Source organism: Melanerpes formicivorus, unplaced genomic scaffold (assembly GCF_026170545.1).
Source record: "Melanerpes formicivorus ecotype bairdi unplaced genomic scaffold, bMelFor1.0.p_v2 SCAF_49, whole genome shotgun sequence".
Taxonomy (NCBI): domain Eukaryota; kingdom Metazoa; phylum Chordata; class Aves; order Piciformes; family Picidae; genus Melanerpes; species Melanerpes formicivorus.
This window is the reverse complement of record NW_027142401.1, coordinates 2533094-2560970: the sequence shown is the minus strand read 5'-3', so window position 1 is coordinate 2560970 and position 27877 is coordinate 2533094. Positions and strand designations below refer to the sequence as shown.

Here is a 27877-nt window from a genome sequence, read left to right as displayed (position 1 = left end):
ACAGGTTTTGTAGCTTCTGCCAGAAACAAAAAGAATCAAGCCCATATCTGTTCAATTATACCCATCCCAAAACATACAGGAGCACTTGAGTCAATGGGTGATGGTAGGACTCCATAGAGAGTTAACCTGATGGGCAAGAGAGGTGGAAAAAAGGAACTCTCTTGTCATCTCCCACACTTTTGGCTGCAGTACCTCTCTGAATCTATGTTTAGCTTCTAATCTCCAGAAGTATAATCACTCCCTTTAAATATGCAGATACTAACTGGGACTGGTTAAGGCAGTTCTACCTGGACAGACAGGACCTTTCAAGGTGATTATTAGCAGTTGAGCAAACTAATGATGATTAAACAAATTCCTCTAACAGGATTTTCTAAACATCAACACCACAACTGGGGTTGAAATTAGTGTTGAGATCTGCGCTGATTTCACTGGGTTCTGGCTGAGGAGAAATTAGTTTATTTATCCTTTAATCTTAGCAAAATAAATGACACAAAAAACCCAGCAGAAACAGTTTTAAAAACAAATTCCTCTGTTAAGGTATGAGTGAATCACTGCCTTTTGAAATAAGTTTCCTTCATTTCAGTGATAAAATGAGGGATGTTAAATGGCCTTCCTTGCTTTAAATCAAAGCTTATGGAAGATTTAAGAAAAAGGTCTCACAAGCATTCAGAGTTATTGTTTACTGTTTGCCCACTAGTCATCATTGAGTTTGGGGCACCTCAAAACAAGAGATAGAGGTGCTGGAGTGAGTGCAGAGAAGGGCAACAAAGCTGGTGAAGGGCCTGGAGAATAAATCTGATGAAGTGCGACTGAAGGAGCTGGGGATAGTTGGTTTGAAGAGGAGGAGACTGAGGGGAGACCTCATCGCTCTCTACAACTACCTGAAAGGACGTTCTGGAGAGCCTGGTGCTGGTCTCTTCTCACAGGTAATTAGTGATAGAATAAGAGGGAATGGCCTCAAGCTATGTCTGGGTAGGTTTAGACTGGACATTAGGAAAAAAACAGCAAGAGTGGTCAGGCATTAGAATGTGCTGCCCAGGGAGGTGGTTGAGTCACCAACCCTGGATGTGTGTTGAGGTCGTTTGGATGTGGTGCTTGGGGATATGATTTAGGGGTGAACTTTGTGGAGTAGGGTTAATGGTTGGACTTGATCCCTGGGGTCTTTTCCAACCTGAATGATTCTGTCACTCTGTTCCTCTTTCCAAAGCATCTCAGTTCTGACCTTTCTAAATAGACCAAATACAAAATACCAATGACCCTAAATCTAGGGATGGAATGTCTGGAGCTTTGCGTTTTCATACTTTGGATCACAAAAGATGAAAACACAAAGGTATCCCAACTCCCTAAAGATGCACTTTTTACTGTTTGTCAGAACAGTGATGTCTAAACTTTTTCCCCCCCCCCAAACTACAAATTTCAAGACTTTCCACTGAACTAACAATCTGTATGGCCACCACAGGTTCAGAGAACAATAAACCAGAAAATCAAAATGGAGGAAATATTTTCATAATCGCTGAAATGCTGGCAAATTTTTCACTGTAGTGACACCTGGTGAGACTACTGCACTTCAGAATTATGTAGTACTGCAAAGTATAAACACATTTTTTTGTAGTTTACAAGCACAGCTTTGTTTAGCTCCATGTAATGTAAACTGTAAATATCCTGTTACAGACTATCTGTCTCAATTACTTGCAGACTGAATGCAGGGATATTGTGTAACACAAGTCAATTTCTAAACCAGCCAAAATCCTCAAATGAAAGAAGCTGCCAAACTACAAAATAGGGGAACAGAAAATACTATTAGTATTATACTGAATAGAATAGAATAGAATAGAATAGACCAGACCAGGTTGGAAGAGACCTTCAAGATCATCGCGTCCAACCCATCAACCAATCCAACCCACCTAAATAACTAACCCATGGCACCAAGCACCCCATCAAGTCTCCTCCTGAACACCTCCAATGATGGTGACTCCACCACCTCCTTGGGCAGCCCATTCCAATGGGCAATCACTCTCTCTGTACAGAACTTCTTCCTAACATCCAGCCTAAACCTCCCCTGGCTCAGCTTGAGACTGTGTCTCAAGGGACACAGTCTCAAGCTGTGCCAGGGGAGGTTTAGACTCAAGGTGAGGAAAAAGTTCTTCACCGAGTGAGTCATTTGTCATTGGAATGTGCTGCCCGGGGAGGTGGTGGAGTCACCGTCCCTGGAGATGTTCAAGTGGAGATTGGATGTGGTACTTGGTACCATGGTCTAGTCATGAGGTCTGTGGTGACAGGTTGGACTCGATGATCCTCGAGGTCTCTTCCAACCTTAGTTATACTGCGATACTGTGTCCTCTTGTCCTGGTGCTGGCTGCCTGGGAGAAGAGACCAACTTCAGGTAGTTGTAGACAGCAATAAGGTCACCCCTGAGTCTACTCCTCTCCAGGCTAAGTAACCCCAGCTCCCTCAGACTCTCCTCATAGGGTTGTGCTCCAAACCCCTCACCAACTTTGTTGCCCTTCTCTGGACATGCTCCAGCAAGTCAACCTCCTTCCTAAACTGAGGGGCCCAGAACTGGACACAGTACTAGAGCTGTGGCCTAACCAGTGCAGCATACAGGGGGAGAATGACCTCCCTGCTCCTGCTGGCCACACTGTTCCTGATGCAGGACAGGATGCCATTGGCCCTCTTGGCCGCCTGGGCACACTGCAGGCTCATGTTCAGCCTACCATCAACCAGCACCCCCAGGTCCCTCCCTGCCTGGCCACTCTCCAGCCACTCTGACCCCAGGGGTACACCTATTCTGTTGGTTAATAGAGGAGTGTGCACACAGTCTTAAATCTGTATTAAATGGCAAAAAAATCAGAAAAGCTTTTAAAATAAACATTAAAAGCTACTCATGTTTTTGACCACCTTTGCTACAATTTGCCACTGCAGCACCTCACTCTCCTCCCATCTTGAAAATGTACTGCCATAATGCAAGTCAAATGCCTTCAATGGCAATCTCTTGAGAAAGTGCCCTTCCTAAACCAAGAAGTGCTGAAAATTAAATCCACACTTGGAAAAAAAAATATAAAATCCTTCTGACTTCACTGCAGAGCTTTTTCTCCACTTGCTCTTTACATTTACAATAAGAATAATTTTCATCATTGACTCACTATTACTATTCTGGGAATCCTTTCAATTCATTCAAAATATAGCTGCAAAAGAAAAAAAATCAGAGCCATCAACTTGTTATTGTCATCTTCCTACTGACCCAGTATGTGTTATTCTCTCCTAAATCCCATTTCACTGCTTCCTCTCATCCACCAATTTTATCCTGATGAGACAGAGTTCTTTGCCCATACTAATTTCATCTTTGGGCAAGCCCCAAAGACATTTACCATGTAAGAGATGAAACACAGCGAAATTGGAACTTCTGAGTCAGGGATGTGCACAGCCAATTTGGATGGATCTGAAGGATAAGAAGTTTTTGTTGCTCTTCCAGTCTAAGGCTTGAACCTATTCTCCTAAGACAGTGTCAAGGAGTAGGAAGGTAAGTCCAGGAGGGAAAAGTAAACCCTCAGATAGTACCACTGAGAATGACAGGTGAGGTATTCCCACCATCCCAGGTATGCAGTGGCTCCAGACCGTGCTTTAGTATGACCTTCCATTCCTGTAGGCAGGGAGCCTACTTCTTAGGCACTGCAATGTTCAGCACAACAATACTCACATCCCTTTTTGAATCTGATCTACAACAGCTAGAAAAAAAAGTACAAACTCTTCTACTAATGGCATTTTGCAGTCCTTTTTTTAACAGGTTGTGTATTCCTCCTCTCTGGGGTGTTCAAGCCCAGGTTGGATGAGGCCTTCAGCAGCCAAGTCTAGTTGAGAGGCATCCCTGCCCATGGTGGGGAGGTTGGAGTAGATGATCTCTAAGGTCCCTCCAACCTAAGCCATCCTATGACTCTATCATAGTATCATAGTATAAGTCAGGGTTGGAAGGGACCACAAGGATCATCTAGTTCCAACCCCCCTGCCATGGGCAGGGACACCCCACACTAGATCAGGCTGGCCAGAGCCTCATCCAGCCTGGGCTTAAACACCTCCAGGGACAGCACCTCAACCACCTTCCTGGACAACCCATTCCAGGGCTTCACCACTCTCATGGTGAAGAACCTCCTCCTCACGTCCAGCCTGAATCTCCCCACCTCCAGCTTCATTCCATTCCCCCTAGTCCTACCACTACCTGAGATCCTGAAAAGTCCTTCTATGAAGTAATTAGCACCAGTATTCCTGTTTAACAAACACCAACATGCTAGCCTTCAAATCTATGTCTCCAGAGTTCATTCCTGAACTAATTCCTGCTTGTTTTTTTCTTCAACCTTCCTTCTAAAAACATCTGGACATAAAGGATTTATTCTACACATGTACCTTCCTCTTTTAAGATGTCTTTTGTTGTCATCTTGGATTTTTTTCTTTGTCCAGTTTACACTGTGAAATATTCCAGCCTGACACTGATAACAAAATCAAAACTAAAATAACAGCCTATGATTCTTCATGCTCTACAGAGATGGCCAGATGCCTTTGACTCAGTTTTATAAAGGTCTGTATCCTAAGCAGTAAACTATTAAAGCCAAATCAAAAACTTGTCCTAAGTCTCCAGCACAACCTTCTTTCTGGCACTGCTACTCAATTCCAAAGTGCCTGAGAGAATATCAATGCACAAAGCCTGGAATCCCCATTTCTAGAACCATCAAAAGAAGAGACAGACAGGAAAAGGGGGGGAACCAATAAAAAACCCACATATATATTTCTTTCTCCTTTTTTTACTTCATAGTTCATATTAAGATTACAGAAAAGGCTGATTTGGGTTCAACTTTTATGTCTGTGCCTGCAGGGATCTGATCAGCACCTCTAAGAGTATAAGGAAATGCTACTGAGGACAGGATGCTCTCGAGTCATCATGTTGAAACCTGCTCATTTGATTGCAAGACTTAATTGTACACTCACTTGAGCCAGAGAGATGAGCAAGCATGACTGTCTAGCTTGCAATTAGGCCACTAATACTAGACAGACACCTGCATTTCAGTTTAGGTTTTGACAAAGTGCTCTAAGCAGTGATCTCTGTGAAAGGAAAAAACATTTTCACCTCTTCTAGTTGTAGGCTTTAATGGTCAAAAAGGGGGTGGAATGCCAATTTTGGAACTAATCCCAGATGCACAGAACAACTTAGGTTTGAAAGGACCTCAGATGGTTATGTGTCTGCTCTATCTTGCTCCTCAAATTAGGATCAACTTGGATCAGGGGTGCTGAGTTACATCCATCCCAGGTGGAGGGCTAAGAGAGTCTTACCCCCCACCCCCAAGGATAAAAGAAGCCTGATGCAGGTGAACAGAGAGAGACTTGGTTTCCCCCTCCCATGAGGAGGGCTCCCTCAGGTCAAAGGTGGTCTATTCCACTCCCCCTTCCTGTCCAGCAAGCCTATAAAAGGAGGACACTGCTGCCATTTGCTTTCTTCCCTCCCCCTTGCCTGCTTGAAAGGATAGCAGCTGCAGCTAGTCTCCTGATTCTTCCACATGGCTGGGCTTGGCTTTTCCCTCTCCAGGCTGCATCCATGCCCCTCTAAAGGACTGAAATCCATGTACATCCAGGGAAATACAAGGCCATCCAGGCTTGGGTTTGTATATTTTCCTATTTATCCTTATTCCTTAACCTGGTAAACCTTCCCTGTTACTGCTCTCTCTCTCTATATATATATATTTTGTTAAAAAAATTACTTCTCCTACTTCCAAATGAACTCCAGGCTATTTCTGGTAGATTTACCTCCTTCTCTTTTCCCCTACCCCTTTTTTTCCCCCTTTCTCTCTTTTTTCCTTATCAGGGAAAAGGAGGGGGGAGCAAGGGAGGAATTCTGGGTTTGCAACCATCTGAGCTCTTAAACTCCACTACATCAGGTTACTCAGAGTCTTGCCCAGGTGAGTCCTGAATACCTTCTAAAGGATAGACTTGAGAATCTGTGCAGACAACCTGTTCTGATGTGTGTGACTGCTTTCTCTGTTAAAAAACAATCAATCTAATTAACCCTCCACATCTCAGATTTCTTATTATACATGCTAAATTGCATTCATTATCTCTTGTGCTATCGCTGTGCACACACTCAACCTTCACCTCCATTACGCATACCATTTAGGTGGTTGAAGACAGTAGTTGGAGTCTCCCTTTAACCTTCTCAAAACCAAAAAACCCAAGCCCTCAGTTCTGTGACTGTCTTTTCAAGCATTGCATGCTTCATTCCCTTTAGTACCTTGATGGATCTTTGCTGGAGGATACATGTGCAAGGTAGCAAGTACCATCAGAAGTCAAGCAACTGTGCATACATCTGCAAAAGACTTCTAGGTTCTGATGAGTTGTGGCGAATGACAGTGATAGATTTACACTGATCTTAGACATTCCTAAGAGAATATAATTGAAAAACACAGATTTTGGGAACCTGAACCACAAAATAGGCACTAGGGAACCACCTGGCGGTCCTAGTGGAAGGGAGGTTGACCATGAGCCAGCAATGTGCTCCTGTGGCCAAGAAGGCCAATGCCATTCTGGGGTGTATTAGAAGGGGTGTGGCTAGTAGGTCAAGAGAGGTTTTCCTCACCCTCTGCTCAGTCCTGGGGAGGCTGCACCTGGAGTATTGCATCCAGTTCTGAGCTCCCCAGTTCAGGAAGGACAAGGAACTGCTTGAAGCAGTCCAGCACAGAGCCACAAAGACAATGAAGGGAGTGGAACATCTTCCTTATGAGGAGAGACTGAGGGAGCGGGGGGCTTTTAAGCTTGGAGGACCCTGAGGGGTCACCTCATTAATGTTTATAAATATGCAGAGGGTGAGTGCCAAGAGGATGGAGTCAGGCTGCTCTTCTCAGGGAGGCCCAAAGACAGGACAAGGAGCAATGGGTGGAAGTTGAGGCATAGGAAGTTCCATGTAAACACGAGGAAAAAAATTTTCATTGTGAGGGCAAGAGAACAGAACTGGAAGAGGCTGCCCAGGGGTGCTGTGGAGTCTCCTTCTCTAGAGATCTTTAAACCTGCCTGGATGTGTTCCTGTGTGATCTGCTCTAGGCAGGGTGGACTGGATGATCATTTGAGGTCCCTCCAGCCCCTAACATTCTGAGATTCTGTGAAAATAAACTGTGGTCCTTAAAACAGAAAGCATATAATACATTTATTATTTAAATATGAGAAAGTACTAAAAGAAGGTTAGACTTAGAAAATGTAACTATGAGTTTGTCCTTCTGTGCATCTCTCAAGAAGCAATAGCTCTCAACAGCGCTGGATGCTGTACAGACATAGAACAAAGTTTCCATGATCCCAAAAACATAAGGCAAAATACAGTACGTGGACACAACAGAAACCAAAGAATAGCTCTTGGTAAACCATACTAATCAGGCAGGTAGGTGGCTTAGCATGTACTACATCACTACCTTACTGAGAACATTCTTGTCAGGTATTGCTTCCCAATCATTCCTTCTAATCTGGAACCGTTTCCTCCAGTTTCTCCATTGTTCTCTTTGCAAGACATCTATTTATACACACAGGCAAATAAGACTGCACAGAACTGTGAAAATTTATATGCTGGAGACTTCGTGACATTTAACACAGCTTGATATAAACACATGATAGATGGCATCAGGCTATGTCTACAGACACCATATAAAGAACCCTCTGCTGCCTGTAACGCGTGCAGTAAAACAGTCGATAGCAGCATGGTAGCTGTTTTCCCAGATATAAATACATCTGCTCTCAATACCTTATCTACTTTTCTACTCTTCTCAAGTGCAGCATTTAGCACGTTTGAAGAAAAATTGTCCCCAAATCTACCTAAGTAAATTCTATCTAAACTGTGAAAAGGAGCATACCAATAAGTACACATACACTCCTCACAAAGTGGCAACTGCACATGATAATTCACTAATCTCTGTCAAATACAAACAGTATTGAACATCTATTATCTCCTCTCTTAAAAGACCATAGGAATCATACAATTGTTTAGGCTGGAAAAGACCTTTAAGGTCATTGAGCCCAGCCATTATCTATTTCTACCAAGCCTGATGCTAAACCATGTTCTTCATCACCACATCTATGCATCCTTTAAACATCTCCATGTATTCAAACGCTGCTGTGGGAAACCTGTCCCAGTGTTTAATAACCCTTTCAGTTATAACAAGTTTCCTAATATCCAATCTAAACCTCCTCTGGTGCAACTTGAGGCCATTTCCCCTCATCCTGTCACTTGTGCTGACCAACACTCACCTCTCAGTAGAAACTTCTCAGCCTCCTTTTCTCCAGATTTGGTTGTGCAGTCTCTCTGGAGACTTTTGGAGCCAAACTGGACATGTTCCTGTGTGGCCTGCTGTAGGTGATCCTGCTTTGGCAGGGGTTTGGACCCAATGATCTCTGGAGGTCCTTTCCAACCCCTAACATTCTGTGATTCTGTGAACCTCAGTTCCTTCAGCTGCTCTTCAGAAGGCTTGTGCTCTGGATCTTAACCAGCTTCACTGCCCTTCTCTGGACACACTCCAGTACCTCCATGTCCTTCTTGTAGTAAGGACCCCAAAACTGAATACAGTATTCAAGGTGTGCCCTCACCAGCCACTTCAGGCAATGAATAAAACCCCCACAAAGTAGCTTCTATAGTCTTTGCTCTCCAAGAATTAAATACCACTAATGTTCCCAAGTTAATCTCATCTGAAATCCTAACCCATGAAGTTTCACTGCTCCATTCCCTCCACCGTTGTTTTTATGGCAGCTTTTTCACAGAGGATCTTGAAATATCCCAGACCTCACAGCCCACAGTCTGCTCAATATTTCAAAAGCAATTTATCCATCTGTCTGCATCTTCCCTATTCCCAATAACATATGATAATCTACAAATACTTATGCATAACTAAGTAGCAGAAAATTATGTACTCACACCTTTTTTGTAGCATATATGTATATTCACACATACACGCTGTACTATATAAATACTATCACCCTTACCTCTGGCAAGCACTGGTTTCAAAGCAGCTCTCTTAGTAGATGACAGCTTCAGAAGGAAAGTAGCATACAAAATCTCCATCTTCAGTCAAACTTTCAAAACTACATAGAATTGTAGTAATTGCATAACCTGAATTAGAGGTTTTTAAAGGACAAGACTGAATCTGCAGGCTACAGCCCTATTCACCGAGTCACAGAATTCAGCTTTGGGTTGAGCCAATAAAGTACTTTTGAGAATTCCTCTGCTGAACTTACAGTTCTAAACATGAAATGGGAAGGAATAATAAACTGCACCAGTACAGGTTAGGAGGTGATCTGCTAGAGAGCAGCCCTGTGGAGAAGGACCTGGACATCCTGGTGGATAACAAGTTATCCATGGGTCAGCAATGTGCCCTTGTGGCCAAGAAAGCCAATGGGATCCCGGGGTGCATTAGGAGTGTGTCCAGCAGACTGAGGGAGGGTCTCCTCCCCCTCTACTCTGCCCTGGTGAGACCTCATCTGGAATAGTGTGAGCTCCTGCTTTCAAATCCTGTGTCATTTCATAATTAAAGGCTACTGGGGTGGGTTTTGGGTTTTGGTCACAGCAGAGTGGCTAGAGAGCAGCCAGGCAGAGAGGGACCTGGGGGTGCTGGTTGATGGTAGGCTGAACATGAGCCTGCAGTGTGCCCAGGCAGCCAAGAGGGCCAATGGCATCCTGGCCTGCATCAAGAACGGTGTGGCCAGCAGGAGCAGGGAGGTCATTCTGCCCCTGTACACTGCACTGGTTAGGCCACACCTCAAGTACTGTGTCCAGTTCTGGGCCCCTCAGTTTAGGAAGGATGTTGACTTGCTGGAACGAGTCCAGAGAAGAGCAACAAAGTTGGTGAGGGGTTTGGAACACAAGTCCTATGAGGAGAGACTGAGGGAGCTGGGGTTGCTTAGCCTGGAGAAGAGAAGACTCAGGGGTGACTTTATCACTCTCTACAACTACCTGAAGGGAGGTTGTAGACAGGCTGATGATGGTCTCTTCTCCCAGGCACCCAGTACCAGAATAAGAGGACACAGTCTCAGGCTGCGCCAGGGGAGGTTCAGGTTGGATGTTAGGAAGAAGTTCTATACAGAAAGAGTGATTGCCCATTGGAATGGGCTGCCCGGGGAGGTGGTGGAGTCGCCGTCATTGAAGGTGTTCAGAAGGAGACTTGATGGGGTGCTTGGTGCCATGGGTTAGCTGTTTGGGTGGGTTGGATTGGTTGATGGGTTGGACACGATGATCTTGAAGGTCTCTTCCAACCTGGTTTGGTTTATTCTAATAAAGGTTTATTCTAATAAAGAACAAGCACTTGGAGCCATGGTTTAGTCAGTCAGCAGGTGTTGGGTGACAGGTTGGACTTGATGATCTCTGAGGTCTTTTCCAGCCTTATTGATGCTGTGATGCTGTGATTGTTCAGTTTTGGGGTCCCCAGTTCAGGAGGGGTCAGGGATCTACTTGAGACAGTCCAATGGAGGGATAGCAGAATGATTAAGGGACTGGAACATTGCATTATGATGAGAGGCTAAGAGACCGTCAGTTCTTTAGTCTGGAGAAGAGAAGACTGAGAGTGTATTTAATAAATGTTTATAAATATCTGAGGCCTGGGTGTCAAGAGAGAGGGGACAGGCTCTTCTCAGTTGCACCCTGGGATAGGACGAGTAATGGATATAAACTACAGGCCAGGAGGTTCCACCTCAACATGAGGAGGAACTTCTTCACTGTGAGGGTCACAGAGCACTGGCACAGGCTCCCCAGAGGAATTGTGGAGTCTCCTCCTCTGAAGACTTTCAAGGCCCAATTGGATGCATTCTTGTGAGACCTGTGCTAAATTCTATGGTCCTGCTCTGGCAGGAGGGTTGGACTCGATGATCTTTGGAGGTCCCTTCCAGCCCCTAACATCCTGTGAGCCTGCAATACAGGGAATAAAGCCTGCCCATGCTTCGAAGTGCAAGGCAGAACTTCCTTTTACTAGGGCAACTGCTCTGCATTAGGAATTCTGTGTAATTTACTTTCTGCTAACTTTCCTGTGTATTGTTTCCTTTACAGTTATATCCCTCCCAGTGAAATGTGGATTTTCTATCAATACAGACCTTTGATAAAACAGGAGAAATCGAAGTGGTGCTCAAAGAAGCAATAAGAGATGGAGGGAATGCAATTAGGTAATAGTAAAAATTACAAATAGTAAATTGTAAATACAAACAGTAAATAGGGGGGCTCATGAGAATTGAGCCATTGTCTTTCTGGGAACCTTTAGAGCTCGCAATACACTTAACAGCACTGAGGTTCCTTGGATGCTGCCAAGGAACAAAATGTTCTTGATGCTCTAGAGGAGCACATTATGGGAGAAACACAAGAGTCTTGCCATGTAAGATCTGACTAGCCTCCAAAAACTTAGGTCAAAATCTCATGTAAGGGTAAGAAATCCTGTTAAGGATGTTAATCAACCAAAGCTCCCTGCCTTGAAAAGACAGGGTTTGGGGCCAGTTCCAAGGATACTGTTTGCACTTAACAGAATTGCTGACATCTGTAATCCATGTTGTATAGGTAACATTTGCTTTTGATAGTGATGTAATTTTACCTATTGATATGTCAAACACACAAGGAGAGCACTGCATGCTGAAATATGCACTTGTGTTTCACCTGTGGTCCCCTTTCATTGTTAGATTTTCTTTAATGGAAAAGCTGACTGGGCTGCTGCATACTGATTCATATTTTTTGTCTTCTCTGCTGGTATTTTAGTACAGACTCTATGGGACAGGTTCTTAGCTGTCTACTTGATACTTATTTCAACAGAGCCCTTCAGACACATTACTGTTCAAGTATAGGCTTGAGGTAGCTCTCAAATAGTTCCTATCTTTACTGTACTTAGCCTAAAGGTTAATCACAAATCACTCCTACAACAAATACATCAAGATGATGCATTTTGAGGAAGCTTGTTTGATCTGAACCAAGTACCATAATACTGAGTCAAGACAGGAAAGAAGGAAGTGCTGAACAGGACTATGCAAAAGAGCAGGCATCTTCTGAAGCATATGTCAAGGGAAAACTGAATAGTCTAGTGCTACAGATGACACTGGAGAACTATCAAAACTTCCATACCTGGGCTTTAAGGGTATCTTCAAAGAAAGGATATCTTGCCTTTCAAAAACAACCCTACCCTCTTCTGACTCACCTACAGGCAAGCAAGATTCAAAGGAAGCTTTAATAGAGGTGAAAGAATTTTTACATGGCATTAACTGGGGCAGGGAAATGGGAAGAGTTAAAACCCAGGTAAAAGAAAAAGACCACCCTGCAGTATGAATGGGCCTACAGTACACCCAGTTATGTGAACAAAAAAGTCCCTTCTCAGCCACAAGAAAACTCTGGATAATGTCAACGCATGTAAACTAGAGATATATTTAACTGCAAGATTTATGAATGTATTTATAGAGAATCAAATGTTCCAGGACTGTTTGTAATTCACTTTCACTACAGCTGAAAATTAATTTCCTTATGCATTGCTCATTCTTTCAATAACTTTAACATCCTCCCTTTCCTTCTTATCTATTGAGCAATACTTTTATTAAAAGTGGGACATATTATAGACTCAGTAGACTGTATCTGTTCATTTATACCCTGATGTGATACACATACATCTATATGTACATGCAGTGTACATCATGCAGCATGCTGTTGGCTCTGTTTTGTACTAAAAGGCACATTTCCTTCTGTGTAAGGAAAATTATACAATGTGCTCCCCAAAAAAATTCATCCTTACCTGTGAGATCTGGATTATCTGAGAAACACTGAGCACTGATTGTGGCCTTCAATATTACTGCCTGCTATCTACCTGCCTGACACCAGAGGTAACTTTTCAGACCAGGCATGTGGCAAAAGGAGAGCTTGGCTTTAAAATGTGGTGTTTTATCTGAAACACGAGGTACATCCTTGTCACATGAAAGTACAATTTAGAAGAGACAAAACTGAGGCTGGAATCTGGACTGCACAGAAAAGCCACTCATCCAGCAAAGAAGTAAAACCAGAGAAGGACAAATATACAACAATGACAAAGAGTGAAGTTATGTGCTGTAAGTATTCAATGGATTTTCCAAAATAAGAATTCCAGAAACTTAATTAAGTTGCAGGTGTAAGACAACCATTTAAATACTCATTACAAGCACAGACCAGCTATGAGTTAATGAAGTTAACAAGTCTCCATTAATGAATTTGGAACTAGACCCTTCAGTGCTCCATTACAATATCTGAAGCATGACAAAACTCTGGCAAAAATAAACAAGTGTTGAATACTGCATCCAGTTCTGGTGTCCCCACCATGAGAAGGACACAGAGCTGTTGGAGCAAGTCCAGAGGAGGGCCATTAAGATAATCCAAGGGCTGGAACACCTCTGCTGTGAGGACAGGCTGAGGAAGCTGGGGTTGTTCAGCCTAGAGAAGAGAAGATTCCAGGGGGACCTTAGAGCTGCCTTCCAATACCTGAAGAGGTCCGACAGGAAGGCTGCAGAGGGACTTTTCATAAGGGTGTCTATCAATAGGACAAGGGGGAATGATTTTAAGCTGAGGGGAAGTAGCTTTAGCCTGGATCTTAGGAAGAATTTCTTCTGTATAAGGGTGGTAAGACTCTGGAATAGATTGCACAGGAAGGTTGTGGATGCCTCCTCCCTGGGGGTGTTCTAGGCCAGGTTGGATGAGGCCTTGAGCAGCTGAGTCCAGTTGAGAGGCATCCCTGCTCATGGTGGGGAGCTTGGAGTAGATGATCTCTCAGGTCCCTTCCAACCCAAGCCATTCTATGGTTCTGAAGTTATATACAGATTGAACACATACTTTTCACACTCTTAAAACAAACAAACAACCCCTCCAGAATCCAACAGTAAACGCCACTGTAAAATACCACCAGTGTTTTCAGTGCAGAAGTCGAGGAACTGCTGTTTTCTCTGTCTGACATAATTACTCTAACAACACAGTATTTTATCACTTTGCCTGAATGCACACAAGCTCCTTATACTTAGCTTACACTACAAATCTAGATTAGAGAGTAAATTTGAATAGCTTAGGTATAGCTATAGAGATAAAGCAACTATTTCTTAACAACATGGTTTCAGAAAGTTAAATACAAGCAGAAGTATTTTACTTTTGCAAACAACTTTATCCTCTCAAACAGAAGGTAACACCTAAGATCAACCAGAACAGATGAAGAAAAACAAGGAAAAAATTCAAAGCCCCCAACAGATCAAAAAACATGTTTCAAATATAAAATGGAATGACAGTGTCTTTAAAAACATCATCACATGCTATGGTACTATCTTGTATAGGTGTCCAAGGCTGTAACACTGTGGGTTCTACAGCTAACTACTTCTAACTACTACTACTTGAGACTGACCAATATATCAGAAGGGAGATCACAGTTTTTAAAACCCAAATACCATGTGTTAGTCTCCAAAATTTATTAGTTATTTGCTAAACAACATCTGTACTTTAGATAAAACCTGCTCTTTCTCCTTGTGATCTGCCAGCTTCCTACTTTGAAGGAGGAGACACAAACACCTTTCTCCAGGGTAGATTTACTACCCTGTGTAGTGGGTTGAGCCCTCAAACGGTCACACCCTGATCATCAAGTTGGGGGCAGGAGCTGATCTGCTGGAGGGTAGAGAGGCTCTGCAGAGGGACCTCGACAGGCTGGACAGATGGGCAGAGTCCAACGGCATGAGATTGAACACATCCAAGTGCCGGGTTCTGCACAATGGCCACAACAACCCCATGCAGAGCTACAGGCTGGGGTCAGAGTGGCTGGAGAGCAGCCATGCAGAGAGGGGCCTGGGGGTGCTGGTTGATGGTAGGCTGAACATGAGCCTGCAGTGTGCCCAGGCAGCCAAGAGGGCCAATGGCATCCAGGCATGCATCAGGAACAGTGTGGCCAGCAGGAGCAGGGAGGTCATTCTGCCCCTGTACACTGCAGTGGTTAGGCCACACCTCGAGTTCTGTGTCCAGTTCTGGGCCCCTCAGTTTAGGAAGGAGGATGACCTGCTGGAATGAGTCCAGAGAAAGGCAACAAAGTTGATGAGGGGTTTGGAATACAAGCCCTATGAGGAGAGGCTGAGGGAGCTGGGATTGCTTAGCCTGGAGAAGAGGAGGCTCAGGGGTGACCTTATTACTCTCTACAACTACCTGAAGGGAGGCTGTAGACTGGCGGATGATGGTCTCTTCTCCCAGGCAGCCAGCACCAGAACAAGAGGACACAGTCTCAGGCTGCGCCAGGGGAGGTTCAGGTTGGATGTTAGGAAGAAGTTCTATACAGAGAGAGTGCTTGGCCATTGGAATGGGCTGCCCAAGGAGGTGGTGGAGTCGCCATCACTGGAGGCGTTCAGGAGGAGACTTGATGGGGTGCTTGGTGCCATGGGTTAGTTGTTCAGGTGGGTTGGATTGGTTGATGGGTTGGATGCGATGATCTTGAAGGTCTCTTCCAACCTGGTTTGGTTTATTCTATTCTAAATAAAGGTTTATTCTATCAATGCAGAAGTAAAATGCTTACAGGGAGAAGAAATCTAGCTGTAAAGCTTTCCTTTTTCAGAACTGAGAGTCCACTGTCAGGAAAATCACTAATGCCCCTAGCATTAACACAATTAATCTCATTCCAATCTGATTCCATGATCAGCCAGCATGTAACTGCTTCATTGGTTGCTAGGGAGCAGCAAGCTCATTATATGGCATCAGACACACCCTCTACAAGGCTGCTGGCACATGCTTCCCATCTGGGGATGCTGCCCATTGAAGTGATTGCACTGGAGTGACTGCCGGCCTTCAGTCTGCCAGCGTGGAATCCACCAATACAGCAGCTGCTAACTCCAGCTTTACCTTCCAGGTTTTAGGCTCTAGTCTGTCACCCTGGCCAACACAGTGCCACACACAAAGTGGCCAGAACAGCCTTCCACAGCTATTGGCTTGGAAATTCTGTATTTTTAAAGACCAAACCTAGACAATGATGTCATTCTTGACATTTTGGTAGGCATACAACTTTTCTGACCAGGACGGCAACGGTCACCGCTCTACACTTCATGGTAGAGGAGAATTTGGGGAAAATGCAAAAAAGCTAGGGGTAGGAGGGGAAAAAAAGAAGTATTCTTCTCAGCTGCAGTGATTTTAGGCTATGCCTTTAAAATTTAGTTACAGATTTTGAGCAGAAAAGTAGAAAAATATAAATAAATCACTATTGGGTGAAAAAAGGAAAGCAAAAGATTATCCTAAACAAATTCATCAGGTAAATATCTAGAATAAGACAGGTTGTACCAAAACAATTCTCTCTTCTTTTTCTGATCTCTGCTCTTTGCTTCGCTCAGGAGAGATGAACCTGCTTGTCAGCTGGCCTTGGCTGCTTTGTTCAATTAAGTCTGACCCAGTGCTTTCTCTCCACTCCTTTTCTCTCTTGGGATGGGGGGGGTGCAGTGGAACAGCTTCCCTGGTCTCTCACCAGGGGGATTTTCATGTTGTTTGCTAATTGTAAATATCTGTATAATATTGTAAATCCTGTGTATTTTGTACTTATTCATTGCATTCCAAAACAGAGTGCAGTTTTTGCTTGTAAATACAGCTTCCATTTGCTTCTAACTGTGTTGGTCTGGCACAGTTAACAATACAGGGAACTTCAGCCCACCACGTCAGTCTTTAAGGGAGCACAAGATTTGGAGGTATTTACTGAAGCCATACAGAAACCTAATTATCTCCAAGCTCTATACATTAAATTCCTGGAATGGTTGTCAGCCATGAACAATGTGGGTCACTTTAAAGTATAAACATGCAACCTTAATGCACTTTTGTAGCTACTGGCTCATCAGCACTTCAGAGATCGATTCACAATAAGTGGGGGGGAAATAAATCTATTAAGAAATAAAATAAAAAACCCAACCTGCTTCCATATGCCAGAAAGTTTATTACCTAACACCCTGAATTACACAGAGATGGTATTCAATGATTTTCATGTACCTGTCATACGTCAAATGCCACCCCGGAATCCTTAGTGATGGGGAATTAAGAAGCACATAAGGGAATACAGTTGTAGATATGTAGATGCAAATCCTTAGCCAACTTCAAAACTACCTTTTTACATAATTGCATAAAGAATCATAAAGAGGAATGACAAGGAAGGCAAACTGGGGTGAGTCACTCATCAAGTGCATGAAACAACAGGTGTAGTTGAAGGGGACAGGTAAACACAAATGTGACAACTTTACCTCCTATGAGGACAGACTGAAGGAGTTGGGGCTGTTCAGTCTGCAGAAGAGAAGGCTCCCAGGTGACCTCATTGTGGCCTTCCAGTATCTGAAGGGGGCCTACAAGAAGGCTGGGGAGGGACTTCTCAGGAAATCAGGTAGTGATAGGACTAGGGGGAATGGAATGAAGCTGGAGGTGGGGAGATTCAGGCTGGACATGAGGAGGAAGTTCTTCACCATGAGAGTGGTGAAGCCCTGGAATGGGTTGTCCAGGGAGGTGGTTGGGGCCCCATCCCTGGAGGTGTTTAAGCCCAGGCTGGACGAGGCTCTGGGCAGCCTGATCTAGTGTGGGGTGTCTCTGCCCATGGCAGAGGGGTTGGAACTAGATGATCCTTGTGGTCCTTTCCAACCCTGACTGATACTATATCATTATACCTTTTACCTGAAGCTAAGATTAAATTCTTAAGCTTGTAAGGAGACCAAGACACAAAGATATTCACTAACACATGAAATAATCTCATGGACACTCATGTAGCAGTTACATTTGCTTTAAAATAACCTATCAGTCTGAAACACAAATATGTACCTGAGTCCTTACCTGTCTCAACAATTTCTCAACAGCTGACATTACCATGAGTCCTCTCCACACAATTGGTGCACTTTCTTCTATCAAGAAACCCATAGACATGCTGAAACAACACAGCAGAAACTTCAGCTTTGCAGCACAATACCAAGTACATCTGTAAAGAAGCTTGATTGAAATGAAAACATATGCTCACCATGCGATCCCATAGTTCTTAAGGGGCCTCATAAGATTTTCTAAAACAGAAGCAAACAAGGCAATGTTTTGGGGGGGAAGCTGGTTTGGGGTACTGGTTTTAGTTTCTTTTGTAAAGAAATAAGCATACACAACTGTTTTTCCTTCTAAAAGCAGTTTTCCTTTTCTGTTAGAAGTATTTGACTATTTTCCTCCCTCATAATTACAGTGTATCACAGTATCACAGTATAACTAAGGTTGGAAGAGACCTGGAGGACCATCGAGTCCAACCTATAAACACAGACCCCATGACTAGACCATAGCACCAAGTGCCACGTCCAATCCCCTCTTGAATGCCTCCAGGGACGGTCACTCTACCACCTCCCTGGGCAGCACATTCCAATGACCAACGACTCGCTCAGTGAAGAACTTTCTCCTCACCTCGAGCCTAAACTTCCACTGACGCAGCTTGAGACTGTGCCCCCTTGTTCTGGTGCTGATTGACTGGGAGAAGAGACCAACCCCCTCCTGGCTACAACCACCTTTCAGGTAGTTGTAGAGGGCAATGAGGTCTCCCCTGAACCTCCTCTTCTCCAGGCTAAACAATCCCAGCTCCCTCAGCCTCTCCTCATAGGGCTTGTGCTCAAGGCCTCTCCCCAGCTTCGTTGCCCTTCTCTGGACAAGTTCAAGTGTCTCAATGTCCTTCTTAAACTGAGGGGCCCAGAACTGGACACAGTACTCAAGGTGTGGCCTAACCAATGCAGAGTACAGGGGCACACTGACTTCCCTGCTCCTGCTGGCCACACTATTCCTAATGCAGGCCAGGATGCCATTGGCCCTCTTGGCCACCTGGGCACACTGCTGGCTCATATTCAGGCAGCTGTCAATCAGCACCCCCAGGTCCCTCTCTGTTTGGGAGCTCTCCAGCCACTCCGACCCAAGCCTGTAGCTCTGCATGGGATTGCCGTAGCCAAAGTGCAGCACTCAGCACTTGGACTTGTTGAATGCCATCCCATTGGACTCTGCCCATCTGTCCAGTCGGTCGAGGTCCCTCTGCAGAGCCTTTCTACCCTCTAACTGACTAACATCTGCTCCTAGATAGATATATAGATATATAGATATATACATACAGTTATCTATTCTCCCCAAGAACCTGGCCCCACTTTTTCTTAGCTTTGACATTATATTGATACCATCCACCTTTTGCCAGAATAACAATGCATTTGCCCATAATGCAACATCACTGTGCTGCAGAAAGTGACTTCAGCTATTTGTTAGAGAAGCCCATTTTGCAAGGCAGATATCCCCTCTCAGGCAGCCTTCTACTTCTGCAGTATTTTGCTAAATGTTGAGTCACTCCTATCAGAAAACAGTATCAAAGTCTTGTAATATGATGGGATTTTAAATGGGATGGGGGGGGGGGGGGGGGGGGGGTTTGGTTTGGCTTGGCTTTTTGTTGTTGTTGAGTTTTGTGAGGTTTTTTACATATGCTATTCACTGATCTTATGAATCAGAGGATTGTTCCCAGCTGCACAACAGCATCTGGGGGAATTTTCCTTGTATGAAGTCTGCTTTGGCTCCCCAGAAGGACAACAGCATTCTGGCCTGGATCAAAGCCAGTGTGCCTAGAAGGTGTAGGGAAGTGATTATGCCCCAGTTCTCAGCCCTGCTGAGGCCACATTTGGGTCCTGTGTTCAGTTCTGGGTGACACAGTATAGAGAAGACCCTGGAGCCTGTCCAGAGAAGATCACCAAGGTTAGTATGGGATTTGGAGGGCATCATATGAGGAGTGGCTGAGGGAGCTGGGGTTCTTTAGTCTGGAGTGAAGGCTAAGGGGAGATCTTACTGCTCTCTACCACTACCTGAAAGGAGGTTGTAGTGAGGCTGGTGTTGGTCTCTTTTCCCAAGTAACTAGAGATAGGATGAAAGGAAATGTGTTTAAGTTGTACCAGGGGAGGTTTAGATTGGACATTAGGAAAACTTCTTTCCTGAGAGCACGGTGAGGCATAGGAACAGGCTCCTCAGGGAGGTAGTGGAGTCACCATCCCTGGAGGTGTTCAAGAAGCTGTACATGTAGCACTTCAGGACATGGTTTAGTGGTCAGAGCAGTTAGGTTACGGTCGGACTTAATGTTCTTAAAGGTCTTTTCCAGGCTTAGTGATTCTATGACTCCAAAGCCACCCCTCTAAACTACACACTGTCAACAATTTCACCTAAGAAGTCCTAGATTTCTTTAGACTGGCAGAAGTCTGCAGGACTCCTAAAATTTCTGTAGCAACAAAAGATGTGTATTTGAGCACTGCAGAGGTACTGGCCTTGTCATGCTCCATATTCCTGTGTTTCCCAGTGTCAAGAGAATAAAAGAGGGGGAAGATTGTAATCATTCTGCTGACAAAGGGGCAAGCAAGCAAAACAGAAACACAAAAAACCCCACACATACACAGGTAGGAATCAGCAGAAAACAGAAAGAATACTTTAAGCAATAAAAAGAAATATAATGCATATTTTGACAGAAAACTTTGATACACCCAAAGTAATACAAACATGTAGCCAGGCAACCAGTGACAGAACAAGAGGACACAGTCTCAAGCTGCACCAGGGGAGGTTTAGGCTGGAAATTCTTCACAGAAAGAGTGACTGGCCATTGGAATGGGCTGCCCAGGGAGGTGGTGGAGTCACCATCACTGGAAGTGTTATAATAAGACTGAATGAGGCACTTGGTGCCATGGTATCCCGGCCAAGTCATTGCCACGTGTCTCTCACTATGTGTTAGTAGGAGGAATTTACTTGCTGTTTATATTGGAAGTCACCTCCCATGATCAATGTTCTGTCATGGGAGGATCCAGGTTATAGTCAGGGACACAAAGGCTTCAGACTATATAGGATTTGCAGGAACAGGATCAGGAAAGAAGAGAAAGAGGAAAGAAACATCGACAGTAAGAGTAACGAGAAGGTCAGGCTTTACTTGTGTAGAGATGTCTCCTACCACTCTGGATGCATTAGCAGATTTGACAGAGGGCACAGGAGGGAGCCATACCTTCTGACAGGGCAGCTAGGTGCCAGACATCACTCCAGCATATTTAAAGCAATACTGCTTTCCTAAGCAAAGACAAGCAAGTTCCACCCACAACGTGGCAAAGGGAAAAGAAATGCAGCAGGGCGGGAGGGGGATAAATAGCAATGGGACCTCAGGGTATCTCACAGTAAACCAGTCATCAACCTATGTCAGAGGTGAAAGGATTCTGTCACCAAAAGAGAGTCACAAATTCTAAATTGTTGTTCTAATTGTAATCAGTGTTTTAACTGCTTATGCCAGAAGGCCCAGAATATTCTACGGCAAGTGACAGACTAATTGAGACTTCAAGCTTGATTTCACACTGTGTTATAAGTTTATGTGCAGGGTTGCCCCAGAAATGCTGCAATTTTAAGCTTGAAGAGCTCCACACAAGGAAGGCAGTGATTTCCCATTACACCCTGCACTAACAGTGTTATCTAACCATGAAAACATCACAAATACTTAAACCAAGGCAAACCACCAACGAGACTCAAAGAGCATTATTCACAGTCCAACTTTGAGAAACAAATGCAGAAGGAGATGCAGCTTTTTCCAAAAGATTTGTTTCTCCTGTTTAGTGAGGCTGCCTTTTTCCTTCCTCCTAACAGACTGCAGAGGAAATAAAGCTCTGGAAAAGCTTTTTCATTAAAGGAAATATTTTGCAGCTATGTCCTACCTAAAAGCAAAAGCAAAAAAGCATATCCTGGCACAAGAAAATAGCACAGTGACTTAGTCACATCTTTGGTACATTGTAAAGCATTTGCTGACTTGTTAAGTTTAGGAGAGTAACACAGGACTAGTTTTAACTATCTTGTCATCGCCTTCCATCACAAATGTCTTCCTTATAACTGCTAATATAACCCAAAGTTTGAAAAGCCCTCAGATTCCCACAGAGAAAAAGAAATAAAATTGTAGTGGATCAAAAGCTTTATGAGACCAAGGTGGGTGGGTTCTCTTAGCTCACTATACCCAGAAGGAATGAAATAGACAAGACTCAGCTCAAGGTTTCTGTCCTGATACACAAAACCACTGGAAGGCTCGCTTTACTTGAAGCTTCTGTGAGAGAGTGACTGACCAAGTCAGTCATGTAAGAGTATCACAGTATCACAGTATCACCAAGGTTGGAAGAGACCTCAAAGATCATCGAGTCCAACCTCTCACCACAGACCTCATGACTAAACCATGGCACAAAGTGCCACGTCCAATCCCCTCTTGAACATCTCCAGGGATGGTGACTCCACCACCTCCCTGGGCAGCACATTCCAATGGTGAATGACTCTCTCTGTGAAGAACTTTCTCCTCACCTCGAGCCTAAACTTCCCCTGGTGCAGCTTGAGACTGTGTCCTCTTGTTCTGGTGCTGGTTGCCTGGGAGAAGAGACCAACCCCTTCCTGTCTCCCCAGCCTCGTTTCCCTTCTCTGGACACATTCAAGAGTCTCAGTGTCCTTCTTAAACTGAGGGGCCCAGAACTGGACACAGGACTCAAGGTGTGGCCTAACCAATGCAGCGTACAGGGGCACAATGACTTCCCTGCTCCTGCTGGACGCACTATTCCTAATGCAGGCCAGGATGCCATTGGCCTTCTTGGCTGCCTGGGCACACTGCTGGCTCATGTTTAGGCAGCTGTCAATCAGCACCCCCAGGTCCCTCTCTGTTTGGGAGTTCTCCAGCCACTCCGACCCCAGCCTGTAGCTCTGCATGGGGTTTCCCTAGCCAAAGTGCAGCACTCGGCACTTGGACTTGTCGAATGCCATCCCATTGGACTCCGCCCATCTGTCCAGTAGGTCGAGGTCCCTCTGCAGAGCCCTTCTGCCCTCTAACTGACACTGAGTGTGACAGACAAGGATAAAGCAGAACAGGGAGAAGCAGGAATCACAAGGTATTACCTACTAATACCTTCCATTCAAGACCCAACTTCCAAAAGCACTCCAGTTAACTAGGGACTTCCATCGCTTCCAAAGCAAAACTACGGAACTCAACACACTTCAGTCAATTAAGGCTTTTTGGGTTCAATATCACAACCAAGACACCCACCCCAAAAAAATAAAATAAATGTAGACTAAAAGACACAGAAGAAAATCTATTTCCAGGATTATATGTGTAAATTTTCCTGTAAGAAACAAAGCAAAACAAAAGCAGGCACCTAGACACTGATGACATAGATAACATTCAGCAAACTTTTTGACTCTTTTTTGACACTTGACTTTTTTAACAGTGTCTCTGTGTAAATATTCCTTTTGCATTTCACATTAATGCCCTCAAACATCCCTCTGTGATTTTATTCTAATTTCACCCTGTGTAAAGCAATGTTCTATGGACTTTACAATATTATGACTACCAACTAAAGCAAAGCAAAGAGATGATAGCTTTTAAACTCTTACTGCCACTCTTAGTCTCTGGTCCCTACAGGGAAAAGATTAAATCACTTTTTTTTCCTATTTTTGATGTATTCTGCTCTGTTTCTTAATTGTGAAAAGCACTCCACTGTACTGAAAGAGAAGGGGAAGGAAAGATAGGAAAACACAGCAAGAAACCCACAGAGAAAAAGCCATGCAAGTGAAGTTACAGTATAGAAACAGTCAGAAAAATCAGAATTAATGGCAGTTCTTTAGTTTTGCTTCTAGCAGAGAAGAGGAATAGAAACATTTATTCTTCTGAAATAAACAAAAAGGTAAACATGCTCAGAGTACAAACCAAATAAATGCATCATTTCTCTTCTGTTTAGGTATGTACAACGAAATGTGTATCTCTCAGGTCACTAGAACAAAACCGTTCTGCAGTTTGAAAGCTGAAGCAGAGAAGCCATTTGTATCTCTAAGAGTAAACTTTATAATATAATGAATATTTGCTAACTATAATCCATATCAAAGCATTTGGAATTACCACACTGCAAGATCAACAACATGAAGAGCAACACGCTTCCCTTCTCAAGTACTTGAAATGTACTTTTTTCAGGTTACCGGTTTCAGTAATTTGTATTGCAATAGCCTCTAGAAAAAAATTGATTTGCCATTTATCCAAAGAGGACTGCTCTCAGCAAGAGGCTTTAATTACTACACTACATTTCTCATCTTATGCTTCTCTCCTTTACTGCCAAACAGAAAGGGACCTGGGGGTGGTCATTCTCAGCCACCTAAACATGAGCCAGCAGTGTGCCCACGTGGCCAAGAGGGCCAGTGGCATCCTGGCCTGCATTAAGAATAGTGTGGCCAGCAGGAGCAAGGAAGTCATTGTGCCCCTGTACTCTGCATTGGTTAGGCCACACCTTGAGTCCTGTGTCCAGTTCTGGGCCCCTCAGTTTAGGAAGGATGTTGACATGCTGGAGCATGTCCAGAGAAGGGCAACAAAGTTGGTGAGGGGTTTGGAACACAAGCCCTCAGAGGAGAGGCTGAGGGAGCTGGGGCTGCTTAGCCTGGAGAAGAGGAGGCTCAGGGGAGACCTTATTGCTCTCCACAACTACCTGAAGGGTGGCTGTAGCCAGGAAGGGGTTGGTCTCTTCTCCCAGGCAACCAGCACCAGAACAGGGGGACACAGTCTCAAGCTGCGCCAGGGGAGGTTTAGGCTCGAGGTGAGGAGAAAGTTGTTCACCATTGGAATGTGCTGCCCAGGGAGGTGGTGGAGTCACCGTCCCTGGAGGTGTTCAAGAGGGGATTGGATGTGGTACTTGGTGCCATGGTCTAGTCATGAGGTCTGTGGTGACAGGTTGGACTTGATGATCTTTGAGGTCTCTTCCAACCTTGGTGATACTGTGATACTCTTTTTGTAATGCTAAGTATGAATTTCTGTATAATGAAGAGTAAAATTTTAATAAATTAACTCTCTAGAGGATTTTTTTTTCATTTTTTTTTTAACAGCAGCTAACAAGTGCACACCTATAAATAGTTCCTTCAGGAGCTGGGTATGTCATGGTTTTAACCCAGCCAGAAACTATGCACCACACAGCCACTCACTGACCCTCAGTGGGATGGGGAGGAGAATCAGAAAGGAGTAAAACTTGCAAGTTAAGAACAATTTAATAACTAAAATGTAGAAGTAGCAATAACAATAATAATAAATATAGCCCAAAAAACCAAAGAAAACAAAAACCAAGAAAAAACAAGTGACACACAGTCCAGTTTCTCACCACTGACTGATCAAGGCTCAGCCAGTCCTCAGTGATTCATCACCCACAGCCAGCTCTCTCAGTTTCTACACTGGTCACAACATCCTATTGTATGGAATAGCCCTATGGCTAGTTTGGGTCAGCTGTCCTAGCTGTGCTTCCTCCCAGCTTCTCCTGCACCTGCTCACTAGCAGAGCATGGGAAACTGAAAATCCCTTGATTAAGGGGAGCCTACAAGAAAGCCAGGAAAGGACTTTTTGCAAGGACTTGTAGTGATAGGACAAGAGGGAATGTACTGCAGCTTGAGGAGGGTAGATTTAGACTGGATATTAGGAAGAAATTAATTACAGTGAGGGTGGTGAGACCCCGGAACAGGTTGCCCAGGGATGTTGTGGATGCTCCCTCCCTGGAGGTGTTCAAGGCCAGGCTGGATGAGGCCTTGAGCAACCTGGGCTAGTGGAAAGTGTCCCTGCCCACAGCATGGGGGTCAGCACCAGATGATCTTTAAGGTCTCTTTCAACCTAAACCATGCTATGAATCTATCAATCATGAAATAAAAGACACCAAGGGCATCATAAAATGGAAACAAAGCTCTGAAATATGAAGAGAGCACTCAACAGTCAAAGGATAAAAGCTGACCAAAACCTTCATAACCATTTAAATTACATGACAAAATGGCTGTATATTTTTGGCAATACAACAGCTTTCACTGCCAACTAGTAAATGATAGATGTTTCTTTTAAAGGGGGGGGGGGGGGGGAAACCACCAAGAAAAATGTATGCAGTCCACTAAGCCATAAAACAGCTTTTAGGTATATTATTTGGAGAAAGAACAGGAGTAATGCTTTTGTAACTTGTGTTTTAAGCACTGCCCTGTGTGTATATGGTAGCTGATGCTAATATTTATTCCACAGCTAGATAACCCTCCATTAGCTAATTAAATTCATTTGTGAACTTACTAACCAATATTTCCCTGCCCATTTAGTTGAACTGTTTTGAATGACACCCTATTAAATGTTAGCAGACTCACCCATGTACTACAGTATGCAAAATTAAATTACTGGGGTATCTTCCATTTATACAGACTCTCTGCTCACTAAAAACTCCTAATTAATTTTGAAAAGTTAAATTACAGCATAACTATAATAATTTCTATTCTGTAATTGCTGCATGGATTTATTCTGTATGGTACCAGGCATCCGTAATCCCTTTTCAACTGCTGCATGTGAGAAAAGCACTAGAAATCAAAGAATGTAAGAGTGCTCAAAATCTCCCAGGATTACTTTACAGATTCATTTTCTATTCAAGGTCTCATACTGAAGACTTGAACAGTAATTTTTTGTTGCTATGCTGTTAAAAATAACGTTTTTGGCTGACCGACTCAGTGCCAGGCACGCACTGTTAATGCACATCTTTAACACATCTGCCTGGTTTTGCACAATTACTGTGCAAGACAGTGCTTGTTCAGGTTTTATGTTATGTTCCTCAAAACGTAGTGAGAAATCAGAAAGTAACACTAAATCTCAAACCACCAGAGTCCCTGTTTTATATCTCTACATGTATATATGCACATCATATATGTACATCTAGGATGGGTCAGCTCCTCTCATGCTTATCGTATCTGTCACTTGTTAAAGGAATCCCTTAAGTTGAGCTTCTGGTGGACAAAAAGCTCAACATGAGCTCTCAGTGTGCACTTGCAGCCCAGAAAGCCAATCAGATCCTGGGCTGCATCAAGAGAAGTGTAGCCAGCAGGTCAAGGGAGGTGATTCTCCCCCTCTGCTCAGCTCTGGCGAGACCCCACCTGAAGTACTGCATTCAGTTCTGGAGCCCCTATTACAAGAGGGATGTGGAGGTGCTGGAAGGTGTCCAGAGAAGGGCCACAAGGATGATCAGAGGGCTGGAGCACCTTTCCTGTGAGGACAGACTGAAGGAGTTGGGGCTGTTCAGTCTGCAGAAGAGAAGGCTCCGAGGTGACCTAATTGTGGCCTTCCAGTATCTGAAGGGGGCCTACAGAAAGGCTGGGGAAGGACTTCTCAGGATCTCAGGTAGTGATAGGACTAGGGGGAATGGAATGAAGCTGGAGGTGGGGAGATTCAGGCTGGAGGTGAGGAGGAAGTTCTTCACCATGAGAGTGGTGAAGCCCTGGAATGGGTTGTCCAGGGAGGTGGTTGGGGCCCCGTCCCTGGAGGTGTTTAAGCCCAGGCTGGATGAGGCTCTGGCCAGCCTGATCTAGTGTGGGGTGTCCCTGCCCATGGCAGGGGGGTTGGAACTAGATGATCCTTGTGGTCCCTTCCAACCCTGACTGGTACTATGATACTAAGTTCACAACTACAACATCCCACACCCTCCAAACTTCTGCTTTCACAATTAAATCATCTCCATGTCAGCTACTCTGTCAGAACTTTCATTGTTGCTGCTCCACAGCTTCATCTACTCACAAGAGTTAGAAATGCACAGAAGTGAACAGAATTCCTGAACTGAAATGAAAAACAAACAAATAAACAAACACTACTTCCACTTACTTGGTGTTAATTCTGGGTTTCCTTTCAAGTTCATCATCTTTGGAATTGAAGGTCCATATATGTCTGCATCAAGCAAACCAACTTCTTTTGTCTGTGTAAAGACACACACACACACACACACACAAAAAAAAGACCAAAAAAACCACATCTGTCAAAATGTCTTTCTTAATATATTTAGCTCAGCAAAATATCAAAATTGCCCAGAGAAATAAAAATATTATCTTGATTTGAGA

General features: G+C 44.1%; 1 protein-coding gene across 10 annotated transcripts in view; it reads right to left on the bottom strand.

The window, feature by feature from the left end:
• Positions 1–27877, bottom strand: part of NUBPL (NUBP iron-sulfur cluster assembly factor, mitochondrial) — a 133591-nt gene that overhangs the window by 83404 nt on the left and 22310 nt on the right. For 5 of the 10 annotated variants that reach the window (XR_010989976.1, XM_068160339.1, XM_068160337.1 and 2 more), the window contains 3 exons: positions 27645–27735; positions 17985–18024; positions 17804–17894 (listed from right to left, as the gene is read on the bottom strand). The exons of 2 other annotated variants lie outside the window; for them this stretch is intronic. Coding sequence is in view for 6 of the 8 variants with exons in the window: in XM_068160339.1 (XP_068016440.1) it covers positions 17804–17894; positions 17985–18024; positions 27645–27735 (222 nt within the window). In the remaining 2 variants the exon portion in view is untranslated. Of the gene's footprint in view, positions 1–17803; positions 17895–17984; positions 18025–27644; positions 27736–27877 lie in introns of those variants that run through there. 3 more of the 10 variants (XM_068160343.1, XM_068160342.1, XM_068160344.1) reach the window with 3 other exon arrangements.